This window comes from Candida pseudojiufengensis (assembly GCF_024610245.1).
Source record: "Candida pseudojiufengensis strain CBS 10847 chromosome Unknown scaffold4, whole genome shotgun sequence".
Lineage (NCBI taxonomy): Eukaryota > Fungi > Ascomycota > Pichiomycetes > Serinales > Debaryomycetaceae > Lodderomyces > Lodderomyces pseudojiufengensis.
The window spans coordinates 896235-915859 of record NW_026261529.1 but is presented as its reverse complement, the minus strand read 5'-3'; the positions used below and the strand labels follow the sequence as shown (position 1 = coordinate 915859).

Below are 19625 nucleotides of genomic sequence, written 5' to 3'. Positions count from 1 at the left end.
TGATAAAAAATTTAAAAATTATTATGCGGAGTTTTATTTTTTGCAACAACAACCACCACCCTAAAATGGATGAAGTTCTATACTATATATCACAAGGAGAAGAAAAAGGAGCTGAATCATTTGCTTACATTACTTCAATCCATTCATCAAAACAATATCAATCTTTTCGTCATTCATCATCACCAAGATTTGGTACATGTTTAACAGGTATTGGACCAGGTGAAAGGATTTTCACTTGTGATTCTAAAAGAGCAATTATTAATGTATATTCATGGGGAAAAGAAAGTATTGATCAAAAAATTCCAATACCTGAAGCATTAAATACATTACATATTATTCATCATCCTGATGTTAGTGAAACAAAACATAAAAAATCAAATTATAGAATTCCATGGTTATTAATTGGTGGTTCAAAAAGTGGGAAATTATATATATGGGAATTATCATCTGGTGACTTGCTTTGTGTTAAAGAAGCTCATTATCAAGGAATAACAGTTATAAAATCAAGTGAATGTAAAACTTTTTTAATAACTGGTGGAGAAGATGCAAGATGTATAATATGGAAAATTTCAGATTTAATATCCATATATGAAACAAAAGAAGATGAAGAGGAGGAGGAAAATAATCAAAGAAATTTAAAACCTTATTGGATAATAACTGAAAATACTTTACCTATAACTGATCTAATATTAAATTCAGTAGGTATAATAAATGATTTAAAATTATATACAAGTTCAAAAGATGGTACAGTAAGAATATATGATATCTTCACGAAAACTCAATTAACGACATTTGTATTACCTGATTCAGTTGAATGTATAACAAAAGATCCAGCAAATAGAGCATTATACGTGGGATTAAATAATGGTTTAATTAAAATGTTACCATTATATAAATATAATAGTCATACATCAATTTTAGAGAGTGTCGGAGGATTAAATAAAATAATAACTATTGAATCACAAGATCCAAATTTAAATCAAACATTTATACAACATCAAAATTCAAGTATAACTAATTTAATAATGTCAATGGATGGTACAAGTATAATATCAAGTGATATTAAGGGAGAAGTTTATGTTTCTGATATAGTTACAAAACAAACCATCAAAAGTTTTCAACCTTTAGGTTTTCCCATATCATATTTATATATTGCAACATTACCTGTTTCCGTGTTGGATAATACTAATAATATAAGATCAGATAAAAAACATAGAATGATACCACCTTTAAAACGTGTATTAGCAAGTAATAATCCAATTGATCATAATTTAATAATAGATATTCCTGAAGAAATTAATTTTTCTGGTGATACTGATGATAGTGATGAAGAAAATTTTAATTCATGGTTGGAACAAAAACGAATTGAAGAATTAAAATTTAAAAACTTGAGTAATATTGATTCAACTGTAAAGAAAGTCGGTAATGGAAACACTACCAATAATGATTTGGAAATTAAATTGAAAAAAGTATCTGAAGCTTATACTGATTTAAGATCAAAACATGAAGAATTAATAAAAGAACATGCAAAATTATTAGATAAAATATAGCATTTCATATCAATAAATCAATAGATAATAGTGGTTACTGCTTAGTTTTAACTTTTTCTGGACTATTTTGTTTTGATGAACCAGTTTTAAATCCCATCAAACTAATATCATTCAAATCATCAATTGTTGTAGTTGTGATTGATTTATCTTCTCTCAGTCTACTTCTACCTCTTTCTTGAAATTGTTGTTGTTGTTGTTGTTGCGTTAATTCAATTGTTGATTGATCGTTTGATGTTGACATTTATTAATAATTGTTTTATAAAATTCATGAATTTGATCTATTCTAGTTATTGTGTATATAGTTAGGACTAATCTAATCTCGGGGTCTATCCTTTTTTGATTATACTTTTCAAAATATGAAACGGAGTTAAGTCTCAAAATAAATTTTATTTTTATTTTCTATGATGCGTCTTCAGAACAATTAGATTCCACATTTTTACAACCAACTTCAAACAAACATTCAGTTAATCCAATGCCTGTTGACTTCTTAACTAGTGTATTCTTTGATGGTCCAGAGGTAATACCGTATTGGGATCAAATAAAAGAATATGGACCAACAATACTACCTATTTTATTATCTATAATCTTTGCAAAATATTATTTTAGAGGTTCAACTAATACTTGGGAAAGAGATTTACATGGGAAAGTATATATTATAACTGGTGGTACATCGGGGATAGGAGCAGCTCTTGCGTTTGAATTAGCTACAAAAGGAGCACAATTAATTTTATTAACTAGAAGAACAAATGATTTATGGTTAGCAGAATATATTGAAGATTTAAGAGATAAAACTAATAATCCTTTAATTTATGCTGAAGAATGTGATTTAAATTCATTATACTCGGTAAGAAAATTTGCAACAAAATGGTTAGATAATCAACCACCAAGAAGATTAGATGGAGTCCTATGTTTAGCTGCTGAATCAATTCCAAGAAATTCCCCAAAACAATTTACAATAGAAGGTATAGAAAGACAAATTGGTATAAATTATTTAGGACATTTTCATTTATTAACTTTATTAGAACCAAGTTTAAAAGTTCAACCACCAGATAGAGATGTTAGAATTTTATTAGCACTTTGTTCATCACAAAATTTAGGAGATATAGATTTAAATGATTTATTATGGGAACACAAGACATATCCAAAATCACAACCATGGAAAGTTTATGGTACCTCTAAATTATTATTAGGATTATTTGGAAAATATTATCAAAAACAATTAATGCAATATGAAAGAAAAGATAAAGCTCCTTGTAATATTAGAATAAATTTTGTAAATCCTGGTATTGTTAGATCACCATCAACAAGAAGATTTATATCAATGGGTACAATATGGGGATTATTGTTATATCTTTTAACTTTCCCCATATGGTGGATATTTTTAAAAAGTGTTTCACAAGGAGCACAAACTTTTTATTTTGGATTATTTAATCCAATATTTATGAAATTAGAAGGTGGGAATTATTTACAAGAATGTAAAATTATAACAAAAGTTAGAAAAGAATATGATGATGATGATTTACAATCTAAAATTTATCATAATACTCTTGAGCTAATTAAAAAATTTGAAATTCAAAGTGCAATTGAAAGAAAAAAACACAAGACAAAAGAACAACTCGCAAAGGAAGAAAAAGATGAATTAAATCGTAAAAAGGATATTAATATAAAACCAAAAACAACTGATGAATTAGAACATAAATTAAATTCATTAAGAAGTCAAATTGGTTTAGGAAGTGGTTCAACTACAAATACAAAGGAATTACCATTATTTCCAAATGTTGATGATTTAAATAGTCTAAAACAAGGTAAAAATGTAAATAGTAAAAAATAAATGGGATGTAAATATGGAATAAGTCTCTAGTTTGAGTTCAAAGACAAATTTAAGATATTTAGGCAATCCAAGTCAATGATAAAACTTTGTGTAATCTTGACGTTGGGCCATTGTAGCACAAAGCATGAACAAGATATCTGAAAGTGACACTAAAATTGTAATGAATAGGAGTAATCTACGATAAAAAGAAAGAGGAGCACTAAGTCATTGGAGCATGAGAGAGTATAATTAAATCCAGCTAAAGCAAGCGAGATTCTGTTTTATGCAAATCAGGACAGAATTATTGAATGATAATCAATCTGTAATTATACTATTAATTAAGTTTGCGTCTCAAACATTTACATTGTGATTGTTATCTTTTGTCTATCTCACTATTAGTTAATTTGTGTTATCTTAACAAATCATATTGAATTCTTATATAATCAGATCATTACTAGTAAACCGCCTTTGAATAGAACATCACCAGACCATCAATACCATCCTTTTTGTAGTCTATCATATCTTAGACAGAAGCCATACTACATTTAGCTCTACAATAAGGTTAAACAGTACAAACTTTAAGGTTATTTTGTTGTTATAGAACATACTTTTTTATAACCGATTTTGTTCCACAGTACTATTAATGCACAAGAAGAATCCAATTTTTTCCGGATCATTTGATCGTTACTTTGTTTAAGTATTGTTAAGTTAAGTATTACATTAATTAACATTCTTATTTGCTATCTTCTTGATCTAAATCAAATAAAGGTAACAGAAGCTTGACTCCAAGTTCCACTTGAGGCCATATTAACAGACACCGTTGCATTATTCTCATTCTAGTTCCTATCTCATTCACATCTCCACCCTAAATTTTGGAGTATTAAATAATTCCAAAAAGATTAGAGTTGATTGATAAATTAACTTATTAGAATTTTCTATTATCAATTTTTTTTTATCGCTAACATAAATCAACATTCATTTATTATACAACAACTTCATCATCATAATCTTGTATCATTTACTACCATAAAAACAGCATCATGACATCAACAACTGATAATAGACAACCCACTAGTCTATCACAATCTCAACAACAACAACAACAACAACAACAACAGCCTATATCATCTTTAACGAAATTATTAAATGAATCTTCAACTTCAATTTCCAAAAATCCTTCACAAAATTCATCTTCAACTATAAAAGCATCACAATCAAGTTCAACTCCTATAATATCAAAAAATGAAGATGATAATGATAATTCAACTGATTTAGGGGAAATTTCAATACCGAAAAAGAATCTAGAGAAACCAACAATAGATATAACAAATTTACATAATAATAATAATAATGATCATGATAATAATACTCCTCAAGTCATAAATGGATTTGATCCTTCACCAAACACTAAATCATCTTCATTTACCCCAACTTCCCCATTTGCAAGACAATCATCACATTCATTTTCAAATAATCATATGTTTAATTCATCAAGAGCTGCATCAAGTCCAAGATATTTAAGAAATAATTCAATAAGTCATTCATCTTTTTCAATAAATAATGGAGAAAGTCTATCAACGTCAATACCATATTGTGCACCTGGAGGTAGAGGAAATTCCATTACAAATGGATCATCTAATAGTAATATAGCATCATCATTATCAAAAGAAACTAATTTTTTACCAACTAATTCAAATGATTCTCATATTCCAAATTTACCAAATGGACAATTTATAAGTTCTATTCATATACAATCACCACAAGTTAATTCAACTAATATAGATTCAAGATTTGTTATATCAAAACAAAGAATTGCACAAGCTCAAGCTGCACAATTAGGTAGTTCACAAAGATCAGGTTCTCAATCTGGTTTATCATATTTTTTCTCAAGTAAAAATAAACCATCAAGAAAAGATTCATCAACTGATTTAGGTTCATTTTATAATAATCTGTATCAAGATAATATTAATGAAATTTCAGGATCTCCTTCAAGTTTTTCATCTTCAGATTCTGTAATATCAACAAATACTTTTAATGGAGGAGTTCCACCACAAAGCGGCTTTGGTAATGGTGGTAGTACCAATGCTCCTTCAAGACATAATTCAATGTCAAATTTAAAAAGATTCTTTAAAAAATCAACACCTACAAATCAATCATCTCCTGCAACTTCTAATTTATCATCCTCATTAAGATCAACTAATGGAGTAGCAGCAGCAAATGCAATGAACATTCCACCACCATCCCCTTCAACTTCCCAATCATCAATAAATCCTTCATCATCATTTTCAAATTCACCTGGTGGATCAACAATTTCAATTACTAGATCATCAACTTTGCAAAATAAAATTAATTATCAAGAAAGAAGAGGATCAGTATCTCTGGTTATAAATTCAAATACTCAACAATTACCATTTTCAAAAAGATATGGTAAATATAGTGAAAGTTTAGGAGCAGGAGCAGGAGGTGCAGTAAAATTAGTTAATAGATTATCAGACAACAAGACATTTGCAGTAAAAGAATTTAGAACTAAATATCAAACTGAAAGTAAAAGAGATTATGCTAAAAAAATTACAGGAGAATATTGTATTGGATCAACTTTAAAACATCCAAATATTATAGAAACTGTTGAAATATGTTATGATAATGATAGAATTTTACAAGTTATGGAATATTGTGATTATGATTTATTTGCAATTGTAATGTCAAATAAAATGTCAAGAGAAGAAATTAATTGTTGTTTTAAACAAATTTTATCAGGTGTACATTATTTACATTCAATGGGGTTAGCTCATAGAGATTTAAAATTAGATAATTGTGTTATTGATAAAAGAGGTATTGTTAAAATTATAGATTTTGGTTCAGCAGTTGTTTTTTCTTATCCTTTTAGTAAAAATTTAATTGAATCTCAAGGTATTGTTGGATCAGATCCTTATTTAGCTCCAGAAGTTTGTGTTTTTAATAAATATGATCCAAGACCCGTTGATGTTTGGTCAGCAGCTATAATATTTTGTTGTATGATGCTTAAAAAATTTCCATGGAAAGTTCCAAAATTATCTGATTCAAGTTTTAAATTATTTGCTTCAAGAGGTGAATTTATACCTATATCTGAAATGTTGAAAAAGACTCCACAAGATGTTGAAAAAACTGCAAGTAATGGATCTTCCGGTACATTAAGTAATTTAAATGATATAAGTGAAGCTTTGGAGGAAGATATTAGTTCTACTAAACCAAAAAATACAACCGAAGCAACAACAACAACAACAACTCCCTCAAAAGATGCAAAAGATCATACATCAAGTGAAACAGGAGTAAATAGATTATTATTAGCATTACCAGAAGATTGTCGAAAATTAATTGGAAGAATGGTTGAATTAGCTCCTGCATGTAGAATAACAATAGATGAAGTATTTGAAGATTCATGGTTAAAATCTATTTGTATGTGTACAGTTGAAGAAACTTTTGATCAAAGTGGTAAATTTGAAGTTTTAAAATGTGATGATCATGAACATACTCAAGTTGATCAATCAAAAGCTCATATTGCTGCATTTGAAAAGAAAAAAAATAAGTAAATAAGTAGCCTTAGAGATAGTTTTAATGTAATATTTTCGTTTCTGGTTTTTAAAGTAGTCATTACGTTCGTTTATTATTTTAAGTCTCTATGTACAAGATTTTTCTAGTTGTACTTAAATTATGGAATAACTTTTATCCCCACTACGTTTGCAGTACTTATTATACTTCCAATAATAGCTTTCAAATCTAAATCTTTATGTCTATCATCAGTTTTCTTTATCTTAGCAATTTCCCAAACATGTTTTAAACTTATAGTACCAACACTTTCCTTAAGAGTCTTTCCTGAACCTTTATCAATTTTTGCAGCTTTCATTAATAACCATGATGTAGGAGGAGATTTTATTTCAAATTTAAAACTTCTATCTGGTTTAACATTTATTAAACATGGTATGGGAGTACCTGGTTCATAATTAGCGGTTCTTGCATTAAATTCTTTACAAAAATCTATTGCTTTTACTCCCTTTGAACCTAATGCTGGACCTACTGGTGGTGCTGGTGCTGCTTTTCCGGCTTCGACTACTAGTCTCACCATTGCAGATTTTGCAGACATAACGATGAGTTTGTTTTAGTGGTGGTCTTGTTTGGTTGATAGTGAAAAAGGTTTGTAAAACTCTAAATGATCCTTGGTTTATTTTTTTTCATATTTTTCAAAACTTCCCGTTTTGTATTTTTCAAGTTATTGCAAAAAATGTAATACAACCATCTTTTATCTGATTACAATATCAACACCACCAAGATGAACAAGTCATTACCATTAACATCGCGAGCCAAGACGACGGCATTAAAGCAACCAAAGGAGTTGTTTACTTATACTAGGAATATAGATGGTCAACATCAATATAATAAAGATAATATTCATAATAATTTATCTTATTATTATTTACCTGATTCAAAAATTGATACAAGAATAGATTTACAACTGGGATTTAAAAATTTTAAAAAAATACCAATGGAAGATGATATAAATACTTATCCTGCATTACTTGATCAAATTATAGAATATGAAAAACAAATTCAACAAAAATTAGAAACTGATATTATAACATTTAGAGGTATAATGACTAGATTAATGAGTATACCTTATAATTTACAAGATCCAATAGATTTAGTTATAGTACCATATGATGGACAATTATTTATGAATTGGAATTTTGAGATTGAATATAAGAGAAGAAAAGAACAAGAAGATAGACAAAGACAAACAACAACAAAAGAAAAATATGAATATATTAAAAAATGTGAATATAGTGGATATAAATTTGAAACTATTTCAACTATTCCAGATATATGGAGTAATATATCAAGAAAATATATAGAAACAAGACATAAATTACCAGTTAATAATTATGAACAATTTTTATCAGTTATTAAAACAGGTATTGGAAATGTTAAATTAATATTAGCAGGAGAAATTGATTGTTGTTGGGATTATATACCTGATAATACACTGAATTCATTAAGTCATTATGTTGAATTGAAAACCACCAAAATAATAGAAAATGATTATCAAGTTCTAAATTTTGAAAAAAAATTATTTAAAACTTGGTGTCAATGTTTTTTAATGGGTATAACAAAAATAATATATGGATTTCGTGATGATTTATTTATATTAAGAAATGTTGAAATTTATAATACTGAAGAAATACCCATATTAATAAAAGAAAATCCTTTAAATAATTTAAAACAAAATCAACAAACCAAGATTAATTGTACTTCTGCTTTAAAATGGTATGGTGCTGTAGTTGAATGGATTAATTCATCAATTGATAAATTAGATGAACTGAAAAGTTATGGATTAAGTTATGATCCTATAAAGAAAAGTTTTAATTTAACACAATTAAAAGATGAAGAAAATTCTAAATTAAGAAATGGTGGACTATTGACTGAAAAGTTTAGAACTTGGAGAGAAGAAGAAATTAAAAATTTATGAATTATGCTTGATGCTTGTTGAAATTATATTGAATATCTAATAATTAAACACTTTTAATATATATTATGTGTCTACGACTTTAAACTCCTAATATACCATTTGCTTCGGATCCCATTTTTCATTCTGTATAAATTCTATTAAAGATTTACTACCAGTTTGTAGAAGTGGATGACCACTAACAATAACCAAGAATTTTTCTAAACCTTGTCTTCTTTTTTCAATATTTAATTCATTAAATTTATTACTATTTAATAATATTTTCCCAGGTAATTGAGGTATAACAACTCTTGAAGTTTCTTGTTCCAAAATTTTTTTAAAAGCTAAAAAATCACTATATCTTCTTCTTATTTTACTATACCTTTTTTTAAATGCTGGTATATTTGTTTTACATATTATTTCATAATCTGTATATAAATTATTTCCATATCCATGAGTTATTGGATTTTTAACTTCTACTTCTAAAAAATTTTCTGGTTCTCCGTATATTTCATTAAATGATTGTTGTTTATGTTTTGGTGATGTTTTTATAACATCACTTATAGGTTGAAATTGTCTTGACATTTATATAAATCTGATTGTGTGAGGAGTTGATTGAGGATGATAACTTATCTTGACTTTTGATTGTAGTTTCACAATCACGTTTGGCTCTACGGATTTACTGGGATATTATAGCAAGACCTGTTGAAGGTTACCTGGATTTTAAAGAATGTATCTTGACTGTAAATTTATGATGATGTATGACAGATCTGGAGAGATATTATATTAATCTATTATCGGAATATAAAGTTTTAAAATTGATTGTTACTTTACGTACTGTATAATAAAGATAACGCTTACTTTCAAAAAAACAGGCAACTACCATATGCACGCAAATTTGTTTCAATATATTTAATCTCTAGTATCAACTTGTGATCTAATTGTCACAGTTCAAGAGTTTATCCATATCGATTTCCTTGAAAGGAGTTACTCAAGAGTTGAAAAGTCAAATTTTTTTGTAAATAATTCGAATTTAATCGTATTTTTTCCAATTTTGAAGAGGAAGAAAAACTTTTTCAATCAAATAGTTCCAAATTAAGCATGTATTAAAGCTAAAAGGTTTGTTATAAATACTTAAAAATTGAACATAAGCTTAACTTTTCTCAAGGCAGAAAATCATCTCAATCATGTAGAAAATTGAGCTTTTAACCCTCAAAGTTCATTAAAATTATCAATAAAATAAACCTCTATTACCAACATTTTTACCTTGTGGTACATTATGAACAATACGATGTAACCAAACATAAGTACTTGGCCAAACAAAAAATGAAAATAATAATGTACTCCATACTGCTAAATCAGGAATTCTTTTTAAATATAATTGATATTGTGGTATACCTTTTAAATTTTTAATATTATTTTTAACATTTTGAGTTGCTAATCTTGTTATTGTTGGATGCATTCTTATCTTTTAAAAGTTTGAGTAATTAGGGAATATAAATTAGTACAATACTTGATTTGGATTAAATTTGCAATTGTGCTGGAAGTGAGCTGGTGGAAGATAGTTAGTTAATAATTATCAAGAAATTCAGGAAAAGAAGAGATTGTAGAAAATATTTATATAATTCTTAACCGTTAAAAAAGACACTAGAGTGGAAAAGGAGTAAGAAGCATAGACACGAAAATATGTTCAATAACAAAGTATCAGCAGATTTCTGCAAGGATACAATTCAAAACTCATTCTCAAAACGAATGGCTGCAAAAAAAAAAAAAAAAATCAAATTTCAACATAATGTCGTGCATTAACGAAATTTGTAAGACAATACTTACTTAGGCTAAAATATATGGTCTGATCTTTCTGAATTTTTTTGCAAATTATGCCTTGCGTTAATACGAGTTTAAATCAAATTTGGTCCATCAATTTGTTACAGCTTGTATTCAGCTTGTATTAAATTGTTCTATAGCTGTTCATCTAAGCGAGATTTTAACATATTATATGAAAGAACTCCTAACTAAGGGCATGACAATCCATTGATACTTATTGATTTCACCAACTCTTATATAAACACCCATGTTTTGATTTGTTTTTGGGTTTGGTTTGTTTCAAATCATACCACTTATATATACAATAATTTTTTTGGGTCCTTAGTTTTTCCTTATTATTCCGATAACATTGTGAAATTTAAAAACTCCGAATATTTTATGACAGTATCACAATTATCTACACCAGTTATATGAATTTATTATTAAAGTAAAAAATAAACTTATTTTATTATAGTTGTCTCTATACAATGGGTTAAAAAAAATCAATCTAAACTAAAAATAATGTGAAATTCAAAACCAAACAAAAAATAATGATAAATAATAAATATGACACCAAACCTGATGATAGACGAATGAAAAGATAAATATGATATGTTTTTTTTTAAGTTCCTCAATTTTGTTTTTCTTTTTCCATAAATTCTTCTTGAACATCAAAAGTATTTGCATTATGAGCAACATCTTTTACTACAGCAACTCTCATAGTTGCTAAAAGATTGTGAGCAGCATTTGAATGAGCATATACTGCGCCACTAAAAGCATTTGTTGCATCTTTACCTAATGAAGCTCTTATTAAAGCTTGACCACCTGGATGTTCTTTTATAAATGATTTACAATTATGTATTATACCACTTATTATAATTAAACCTTCATTTTTAGCTCTTTGATTAAATTCTTCTCTTGTCCAAACAGGTAATTCATCAACTTTTAAACCCCATTGTAATTTTTGTCTCATTCTATCTATTTTTTTTTGTTGTTGTTGTAATAAACCTTGTTCAATAGCATTTTGAGAAAATTTTTTTAAATTCCAAGCTAATCCTAATTTTGATAAACACCATATAGTCATTTTTGTTGGATCATATTGATACCATTTTAAAGCATTTCTATAATCACTTGGAAATTCATGATGAAAATTATGATAACCTTCTCCAAATGTAACAAATGCTGTTAATACATGATCTCTTGGAGTTCTTCTATCATCAAATGGTTGAACACCTATCCAATGAGCCAATGAATTAACACAAAATGTAACTTGTTGAATGAAAAAAGACTTTAAAACACCAGCATAAATAAAACCACCCCAATAATCATTCCAAAAAAATCCTGCAACTAATGTAGGGAAAATAAAAGCAGAAAATAACATTAAAATTAAATAATGTCTATGTTGAAAAGTAACTACTGGATCTGCTGTTAAATCACTTATATCAGCTCTTGCTCTATTTTTTGGATTTGCTTTACTTAACATCCAACCCATATGAGAATACCAAAATCCTCTTCTTGCATCATATGGATCTCTTGGAGTATCAGTATATCTATGATGAACTCTATGACTATGACCCCACCATTTAATTGAACCTTCTATTGCTCCAGCACCAAAAAATGCAAAAAACATTCTAACAGGTAAAGCAGCATCATAAGCTTTATGAGAATATAATCTATGATAACCTGCTGTAATAGATAATCCACTAAATGCATATAATATACCAGCTAATATTAATGTTTTTAATTGAGGTGGTGTTAATATAGCACTATATATACCAAATATTGGAAAAGCAACAACTAATATAGCATTAAGCCAATTAATTTTAGCCATAAAATTATCAAAAGTCCAAGGTTCTTCAGAAATATGTTTTACTTTAGCATATTTTTGTTTTTCTCTTTCATCTTTTTCAGCTAATGATTCCATTGAATCTTTTGTAATTTCTTCTGCTGTTACTTTAACTAAATCTGCTGTACCCATTAATCTACCACCTAATCCTGCTGCAACAATTCTTGGTACTTTTTTATTTGTACCTGCTGCAATAGCATTTAATTTTGTTACTTCAACAACTTCTAATTCTTCTGTTGCTGACATTGTGGTTTGTTGTTGTTGTATATGAAAAGGATGGAAAATTGAATGTGAGAATTTATGTAAGTTTGTTGTGTTTACTGATGTAAGGTTTTATGAAATTGTGTTGAAGGGCTTTTTATAGTTAAAGTTGAAATTGATGCTAATGATTATGATGAAATTTGATGGTTAGGTTTATGTGAAAGATGGTAATGAAGTTGAATCAATCTATAAATTGATAAAATAATAAAATTGACAATTGAAATTGGTTTTATACTTTTATAAGATTTAAATCCCCTTAAAGTAAAATAATTAATTAAATTGATGGGTGTGTATATAACAACAAACTAAATTTAAATAATAAATTTTGGGTTTTTTGTTGAGTAAATACAATTTAGACATTATCGTCGTTTCTTTTTTTTCTCGTTGTAAGTTTAAGTCGGGACTGCATGATGAATTGGGTAGTTCCAAAAACAGTTAAATTACATACGTTTGTTTCCATTTTAAAACGCTTTTATCTTGAAAGGGATGAATGGAAGTCAAATGTATACTTTTTTTACTCTCTACATTACATTACACTCTTGCAGAAGAGAATTAATTCGGAACAGTAGTCAAGTGCATTTGATGAGCAGAGGAAGATACAAATTTAATGAGCTACAAACAACCCTTGAATTTGATTGTAATTAAGGGTTTTCTTTATTTTCTAGCATCAACACCTATAACAATTGTTATTCCTCTCAAATATGATAATTTTTACAAGTTTTAAAGATATTGGAACTGTCAAAATATTTCATTCATTATGATGCTAATAGCATGATTGACTGATAATTAATAAACGAGGTATCTCAACCTTCATAAGTTTGAATATAAAAATAATTAATTTTCTGTGTCATGCAAGTTTAGGAATTGATACATTTAATCGGAGTTAACAAAATCTAAAAAAGCATCTCATTATTTTGTAATATCTGAAACAAAATTGTCTCTAAATCTCATCTCATCTTGTTGGGTTTTACAAGTGTTAGCTAACAATCTAATGTAAAGTCCTACACATTAACTAGCATGTCAATTGTTTTATCTAACGTCATGATCATTTTGAAGTTCAAATTGACTTGTAGTTAAGAGGGATTTATAAATTTCATTTGAAACATTTATGATAGATTTACAGTAAAATACATTAAATCAAACGTTTGTTAATACTTCTTATCGCCTTCAATTTTTTTTTTCTTTTTTTATTGTAAGCCCTGCGCCTTGAAATTATGTACAAACATTGAGTTGTTTCAAATTCTCTACAATTTTTGTAATTTTGTCTGAGATTCGAAGGTGTAAATCTTGCAACGGAAAGTAAGTGTTGCGGTATGGGTGTAAAAATGTTTGTTCTTTCCTGGTACTTTTTGAGTTATTTAGAGTTGGACCCCTTACACTCTTCCGTATCATCATTTTTCATCTACAGGTATTTCATTTTTTGCAATATCGACTGTACGGAGTAGTCAAAGATGCTAATTCTTGAAATATTGTTGTTGTACTCGTCCAAATCTATTGTCTCTCTATGATCTGCATCTGTTTCATTAATATTTGATTCGATAACTATCGAGATTGTTGAGTGAAGGATTTATGATCAAAGAAATTTGAATACGTATTAGTTTAACGAACTCATTGTGTATGAAACTTCTCAGGCAAAAATGATTTTTATTATCTTTTCAAGTCTTTGTAGTCCTCAGGTAAAAAGTTTGTTGATATTTTCTAAATCGAGATAGATCGCCCATGTAACTAAAACCAAGCAGATCAAAAACCTTCCAGTCTTACATTTTTGACTACTTGAAACTAGCTTCACACTTCCTTCAGATTGTTCAGCATGATTGATCACAATCTGTATGACTTGATCTTGCTACCAATTACCGTTTCAGAATTTATCAGAATATCAATACCTTAATCGATAATGACTCAGACACTTGAATGAGATCATCCAGACCCAAAATGTACTAGCCAAAAATCTAGAGTTTATCAAAAATAATTAGAATAAAAAATTTCCATCGAATTAGAGTATATACTTATCATTGATGATATAGGTCAAGTAATTTACCTCAATTTTGAAGCAAAACAATGTAAAATTAAGAATTAAGCGCAAACACTAAGTGCTCAACTACTAATAGCACAAATCATCATGGGACTTTGTGAAACTGACTCATGTCTTGAGTTTGAAAACCTCAAAGTAAAGTAATTGTGGTAAACGATTTGACTTTTGTTTGAAAAACCTAAATTATCAACTTATAACTTAGTAGACCTAAAAAGTCCGCTAAACCTTAGGTTTAGAGCGAAACTTTATTGAAAAATTGGGCACGCAAAATTTAGCTATATAAAACTTAACCGCTTTTTATTTTGTAAAATGGTTCCGTGGTCTAGTTGGTTATGGCATATGCTTAACACGCATAACGTCCCCAGTTCGATCCTGGGCGGAATCATGGCATAAGATATTAGTATCTTTTTTTTAATCCAATTACGTATGTTCATACTGTTTCACTGCGCATCAAATTTTTGATGCCACCTTCATTGTATATTTATTTTTTACTAGATTAATTTTTTTTTATTAAACTAAGGTCTATATTTATACACTTTGAATTTTTGAAAATTCCTTTCTCAAATTTTTGAATAATTTTTTACTCTTGCCAATTTTATGACGTTGAAATATTTTTTTATAAACTGTAGCTAATTTAATGAACCAGTTTTTATCACCAAAAATTAAAACCACCAAATTGACAACTGAAAATAATAAGATGTACCAATAAAATGCTCTGCTTAAGTTTGTCAATTGCAAAAGATCCCCCATACTCGAATCACCGTTTATTGCGAATAATGATATGGACAATAAAGTGGCAACAACTAAATTAATTAAAAATGGTAAATTTTTTTCAATTGGTTCACGAAATGGTGGACCTTGATTTAAAACCACAGCTATTAAAATATATTGAAAGTTTGAAAATAAAAACAAAACTGTATTATCTGAAGATTTGACTGCATCATCACTACCAGGTATGGGTTTTATATACCAAGGTTCCTTTTTGACCCAAGACCAAATTATGACTTGAAAAATTAACAACACTAATATACTGCAAACTAAAGGAATCAATACTTTTGGTGATACTAAATTTGCAGTAGGTCTTTTAATGACTAATTTATCATAAGGTTTTGACCAAGACATGAAAATTGCCAATGGTAATATTAAAAATAAATCAATATATAAAAATTGAAAATCACCTAAATTTGTACCTGTCTTGTATAAAATTGTAACTGATATAAACTGGATTGCAGAATATAAGGACATATACTTGAAGCATGAGAAACTAGTAACTAAACTAGATCTACCTTCTTTAATAATGGTTGGAACACATGAAATTTCAAAGATTCTCGATGTGAAAGGGGCAGCAACTGAAGCTTCAGCCTCTGACAATGAGATTCCTACATCAGCAGCCTTTAATGCCCCACAATCATTTGCACCATCTCCACAAAATCCGACAGTATAATCAATCTTTTGAAATTGTTCTACCAATTCATGTTTTTCATCAGGAGACATTCTTGCAAATATATCACATTGCATTAATACGGATTGAATGATATTTGCATCTTTTAATTCTGTTAATAAAAATCTAAATATATCACCTGTTATTGCTAGTTTATAATTTGAACTTTGTCGTATATCTAAAGGTTTAATTGTATCAGGATCTAATTTATTCTCGGGATCATTTACATCTTGCCAAGTTAATTGCCTTTGATCATCTTCCTTATACTCTAAAGATGGAATATAAACATTCTTAATATCTGAAGTTAAAAGTTTTGATTCCTTTGCTACACTGATTGCTGTTAAGATGTTATCACCTGTACACATCACAGTCCGAATTTTGGCAGAACTAAGGACTTCCAAAGTAGCAGCAGTTGAGTCTTTCAATTTGTTCTCAAAAACAATAAACCCAGTAAAAGTTAATTCACTTTCTGCTTCTTGTCTTTCTAAGCTATTGTCCGCTGTTTGTTTGTATGCACAAGCAATAACTCTAAATCCTGATGTAGTATAATGATGCAACAATTCTTCAAAATTGGATGGGATGGACTCCGGTATACATATATCCATCATTATTTCAGGTGCTCCTTTTGTAAATATAAAACCTTTATTATTGTGTTTAACAAACACAGACATTCTTCTCAATGGTGCAGAAAATTCGTATTCTTTTTCAATTTTATATTTTTCATTTTGATTTGAAACAATTGGTATACCTGTATTTAAATCTTCATTATATTCCCATTTTGTGAATTCAAACATTTTAACATCTAATGGATCACCCATTAACTCTTCATCAATATTTCTTAAAGAATGACAGGCCGCCATACAACCCAACAAAAATTTCCCATTATTTGTTTCATGATCTGAGCTTCTGATAGTTTTCAAATTTTTAATATTTGTGATTAATTCTTCAAACACAATCTCTTTTCTACCGCTAGCATTATTAGCTAAATGTATACCCAAAACATCTAAACCATCTTCAGTTAAGGTTCCAGTTTTATCGAAACACATAACATCAATCTTACCAGCAATGTTTACTCTAGTCGGAGCAATACAAAATAATTGATGTTTCTTCAATCTTGCAATGGCAAAAGTCGTACCTATTGTCAAAGTAGCAGGTAACGCTGGAGGTACCACAATTGTGATAATATCCAACGCTCTTAAAATCATGACTTTTTTACTTAACCCTATTTTGATAAAGTTATATGTTGAATACATGAAACCTATGAAAGCTATTCCAGTCATGAAAGCAATATATTTAAAAGAATCTTCGTAGAACTTGAAACCTGTGGGCTTTGGGAAAAGCATAGACCTTACTAAGGAACCTTTTGTAGTATTGAACCCAGTTTTCAAAACCATGGCAGTGACAGGCTCATCATTTCCTGATTTCATTTTTAATAATTTAGTACCATTGAATAAATAAGATTTTGATAATTTTGGATCTATGAAATTTTCAGGCAATAATTTAAGAACATCCTTAGTAGCTTGAATTTTGGAGACGGGTACACTTTCACCTGTCAACATTGATTCATTGATAACACATTCACCATTAACTAGAAGGGAATCACAAGGAATTGTTGCTAAAGATGGATCAATTTCAAAAATGTCTCCTGGGACTAAATCAGTTGAATCTATTTGTTTCCAAAATTCATTTCTCCATACTCTTACTTCACATTCAAATTTTGAAATTTGTTGCAATCTTCTTATAGTGGCTTTGGTTTCAACTAAAGAATTTATGATAGAAACCATCGATATGATGAAAATACAAGATGCATAATAATAATAATCATCAGCAAGCCACAAAAATATGGAAAAGACTTGAAATATATAAAATGGATGTAAGATTTCATCAGCCAATAATTGAGCGATGGATTTTTCTTTAATTTCAATTGAATTCTCTTGAAAAATTTTAATTCTTTCTTCATATGTACCTTGAGAGATTCCATCTTTAATATTCTTGATATTCAACCACCTTGAATCATACCAATTTGAATTAGTTCTAAAGATATCTTCAACTGGATCATAAAAAAATTTAATATATCTGTAAATAAAAAAATGGATATTTGGAACTACTGGGTCCTTTTCAACATCTGATTCTGATTCTGAATTGATTAAAAAATCAGACAATTTTTCATCAAATCTCTTACTTGTTATCTCTTGAATTTGTAGTTCACCAAATTCATTTTCTATAACACACCAATCTGCAACTCCCAAGGCACATTTTGTACCCATTATATTGATCCTATATTTAGGAAACCATCTCAATACAATAAAAGCCAATCCCAAAGTTGAAACACAAAGAACATAGTAAAGTATCTTTTTGAACCAATTATCGCGGTAACCTGCTATACCAATGACCAAATCCTCTTCTGCTAAGTAATACCTTTGATAGTAATTTTTCGTGGGAAATTGTCTTTGAAAATCTTCATCGATTTTACTTGCATCTTCACGATCTTCGTCTTCAATGCTTTTATTACTGCTTTCGTCTGATTCTCTTCTTGCTCTTGGTTCATAATCAGTTGATCCATACTCAGGAGATTCTGTAGAACGTTGATATCCCAATTCATCATCAATCAACGCCTCTTCTGGTTCCTCATATTTATCTATTGAATAGTCCCAAGGAGTATTATAATCAACAGGGTCATCGGGATTCTCCAAAGTAGATCCACCTTGAGCCATCTCAATTTCATCAGGTGAGAAAAATTTAAAGTGTGCTTGGGTATCATTTGAACTTCTTGAAGCATTTGATTTAACTGATCTCAAATCAACAAGATCTTCATCTGCTGAAAGTAAAGGTGAAGTTTCTCTTGATATACGCGAGCCTCTTCTATTTCCAAAATTATGAGGATAATGTAATGATGTAATTGATGACGGAATAACCTCAGATGCTGCACCTGAAAACATTTCATTATTATTATCTTCCAATAAATGGCTAACAGATGAATCCATCGAGGTGACTGAGTTAGTCCTTGAACGAATCATTCTTCGATCATATGAAGATGACCTCCTACCTTTTGGTATAGGTCTTTGGTTTTTTGTCATTGAGCTGTCAAAACTTCAAAATATATGGGTAAATTGTAATGATTATTGCTGCAAAAAATTGGAAGGAGTAACAAACTGAAGTCAACTTGAACTCATAAGATCTATTGAGTAGTAAAAAAGATGTGTGATTAACAAAGCTCCTCAAAAATTGAATCAATAGCCGTGATAATAAAACCTTGAACGTTAAATAGCAATTGATTCTGATGATATCAAGTCTGAAAAATTTGAAAATTAAAAGATTTACAAAAAAATTTGTTTATCAAATTCGTATATTATACACTATTACATCATAAACTAAGCATATGAGACATCAACAGTAGAAGCCGTCG

General features: G+C 28.6%; 10 protein-coding genes across 10 annotated transcripts; 4 read left to right on the top strand and 6 right to left on the bottom strand. All coding sequences in view use genetic code 12, as the record gives it.

The window, feature by feature from the left end:
• Positions 1–65: 65 nt before the first annotated feature.
• Positions 66–1550, top strand: KGF55_003091 (IPI3; the record flags this gene model as incomplete). The annotated part of the gene is made up of 1 exon (XM_051757847.1): positions 66–1550. The coding sequence occupies one exon, from the start codon at positions 66–68 to the stop codon at positions 1548–1550; it is 1485 nt and encodes a 494-aa protein (XP_051614532.1).
• A 34-nt stretch (positions 1551–1584) lies between these two features.
• Positions 1585–1791, bottom strand: KGF55_003090 (uncharacterized protein; the record flags this gene model as incomplete). The annotated part of the gene is made up of 1 exon (XM_051757846.1): positions 1585–1791. The coding sequence occupies one exon, from the start codon at positions 1789–1791 to the stop codon at positions 1585–1587; it is 207 nt and encodes a 68-aa protein (XP_051614531.1).
• A 231-nt stretch (positions 1792–2022) lies between these two features.
• On the top strand, positions 2023–3381 carry KGF55_003089 (putative oxidoreductase; the record flags this gene model as incomplete). The annotated part of the gene is made up of 1 exon (XM_051757845.1): positions 2023–3381. One exon carries the CDS (start codon positions 2023–2025, stop codon positions 3379–3381), a length of 1359 nt encoding a protein of 452 aa, XP_051614530.1.
• A 1019-nt stretch (positions 3382–4400) lies between these two features.
• NPR1 (serine/threonine protein kinase) lies at positions 4401–6929 on the top strand (the record flags this gene model as incomplete). The annotated part of the gene is made up of 1 exon (XM_051757844.1): positions 4401–6929. One exon carries the CDS (start codon positions 4401–4403, stop codon positions 6927–6929), a length of 2529 nt encoding a protein of 842 aa, XP_051614529.1.
• A 119-nt stretch (positions 6930–7048) lies between these two features.
• On the bottom strand, positions 7049–7480 carry MRPL19 (mitochondrial 54S ribosomal protein uL11m; the record flags this gene model as incomplete). The annotated part of the gene is made up of 1 exon (XM_051757843.1): positions 7049–7480. The coding sequence occupies one exon, from the start codon at positions 7478–7480 to the stop codon at positions 7049–7051; it is 432 nt and encodes a 143-aa protein (XP_051614528.1).
• Positions 7481–7666: 186 nt separating this feature from the next.
• Positions 7667–8860, top strand: KGF55_003086 (decapping nuclease; the record flags this gene model as incomplete). Its single annotated transcript, XM_051757841.1, has 1 exon — positions 7667–8860. One exon carries the CDS (start codon positions 7667–7669, stop codon positions 8858–8860), a length of 1194 nt encoding a protein of 397 aa, XP_051614527.1.
• An 87-nt stretch (positions 8861–8947) lies between these two features.
• On the bottom strand, positions 8948–9421 carry KGF55_003085 (uncharacterized protein; the record flags this gene model as incomplete). The annotated part of the gene is made up of 1 exon (XM_051757840.1): positions 8948–9421. One exon carries the CDS (start codon positions 9419–9421, stop codon positions 8948–8950), a length of 474 nt encoding a protein of 157 aa, XP_051614526.1.
• A 646-nt stretch (positions 9422–10067) lies between these two features.
• KGF55_003084 (uncharacterized protein) lies at positions 10068–10298 on the bottom strand (the record flags this gene model as incomplete). Its single annotated transcript, XM_051757839.1, has 1 exon — positions 10068–10298. One exon carries the CDS (start codon positions 10296–10298, stop codon positions 10068–10070), a length of 231 nt encoding a protein of 76 aa, XP_051614525.1.
• Positions 10299–11270: 972 nt separating this feature from the next.
• OLE1 (stearoyl-CoA 9-desaturase) lies at positions 11271–12731 on the bottom strand (the record flags this gene model as incomplete). Its single annotated transcript, XM_051757838.1, has 1 exon — positions 11271–12731. The coding sequence occupies one exon, from the start codon at positions 12729–12731 to the stop codon at positions 11271–11273; it is 1461 nt and encodes a 486-aa protein (XP_051614524.1).
• Positions 12732–15306: 2575 nt separating this feature from the next.
• Positions 15307–19296, bottom strand: KGF55_003082 (putative acid anhydride hydrolase; the record flags this gene model as incomplete). The annotated part of the gene is made up of 1 exon (XM_051757837.1): positions 15307–19296. One exon carries the CDS (start codon positions 19294–19296, stop codon positions 15307–15309), a length of 3990 nt encoding a protein of 1329 aa, XP_051614523.1.
• Between the last annotated feature and the right edge of the window lie 329 nt (positions 19297–19625).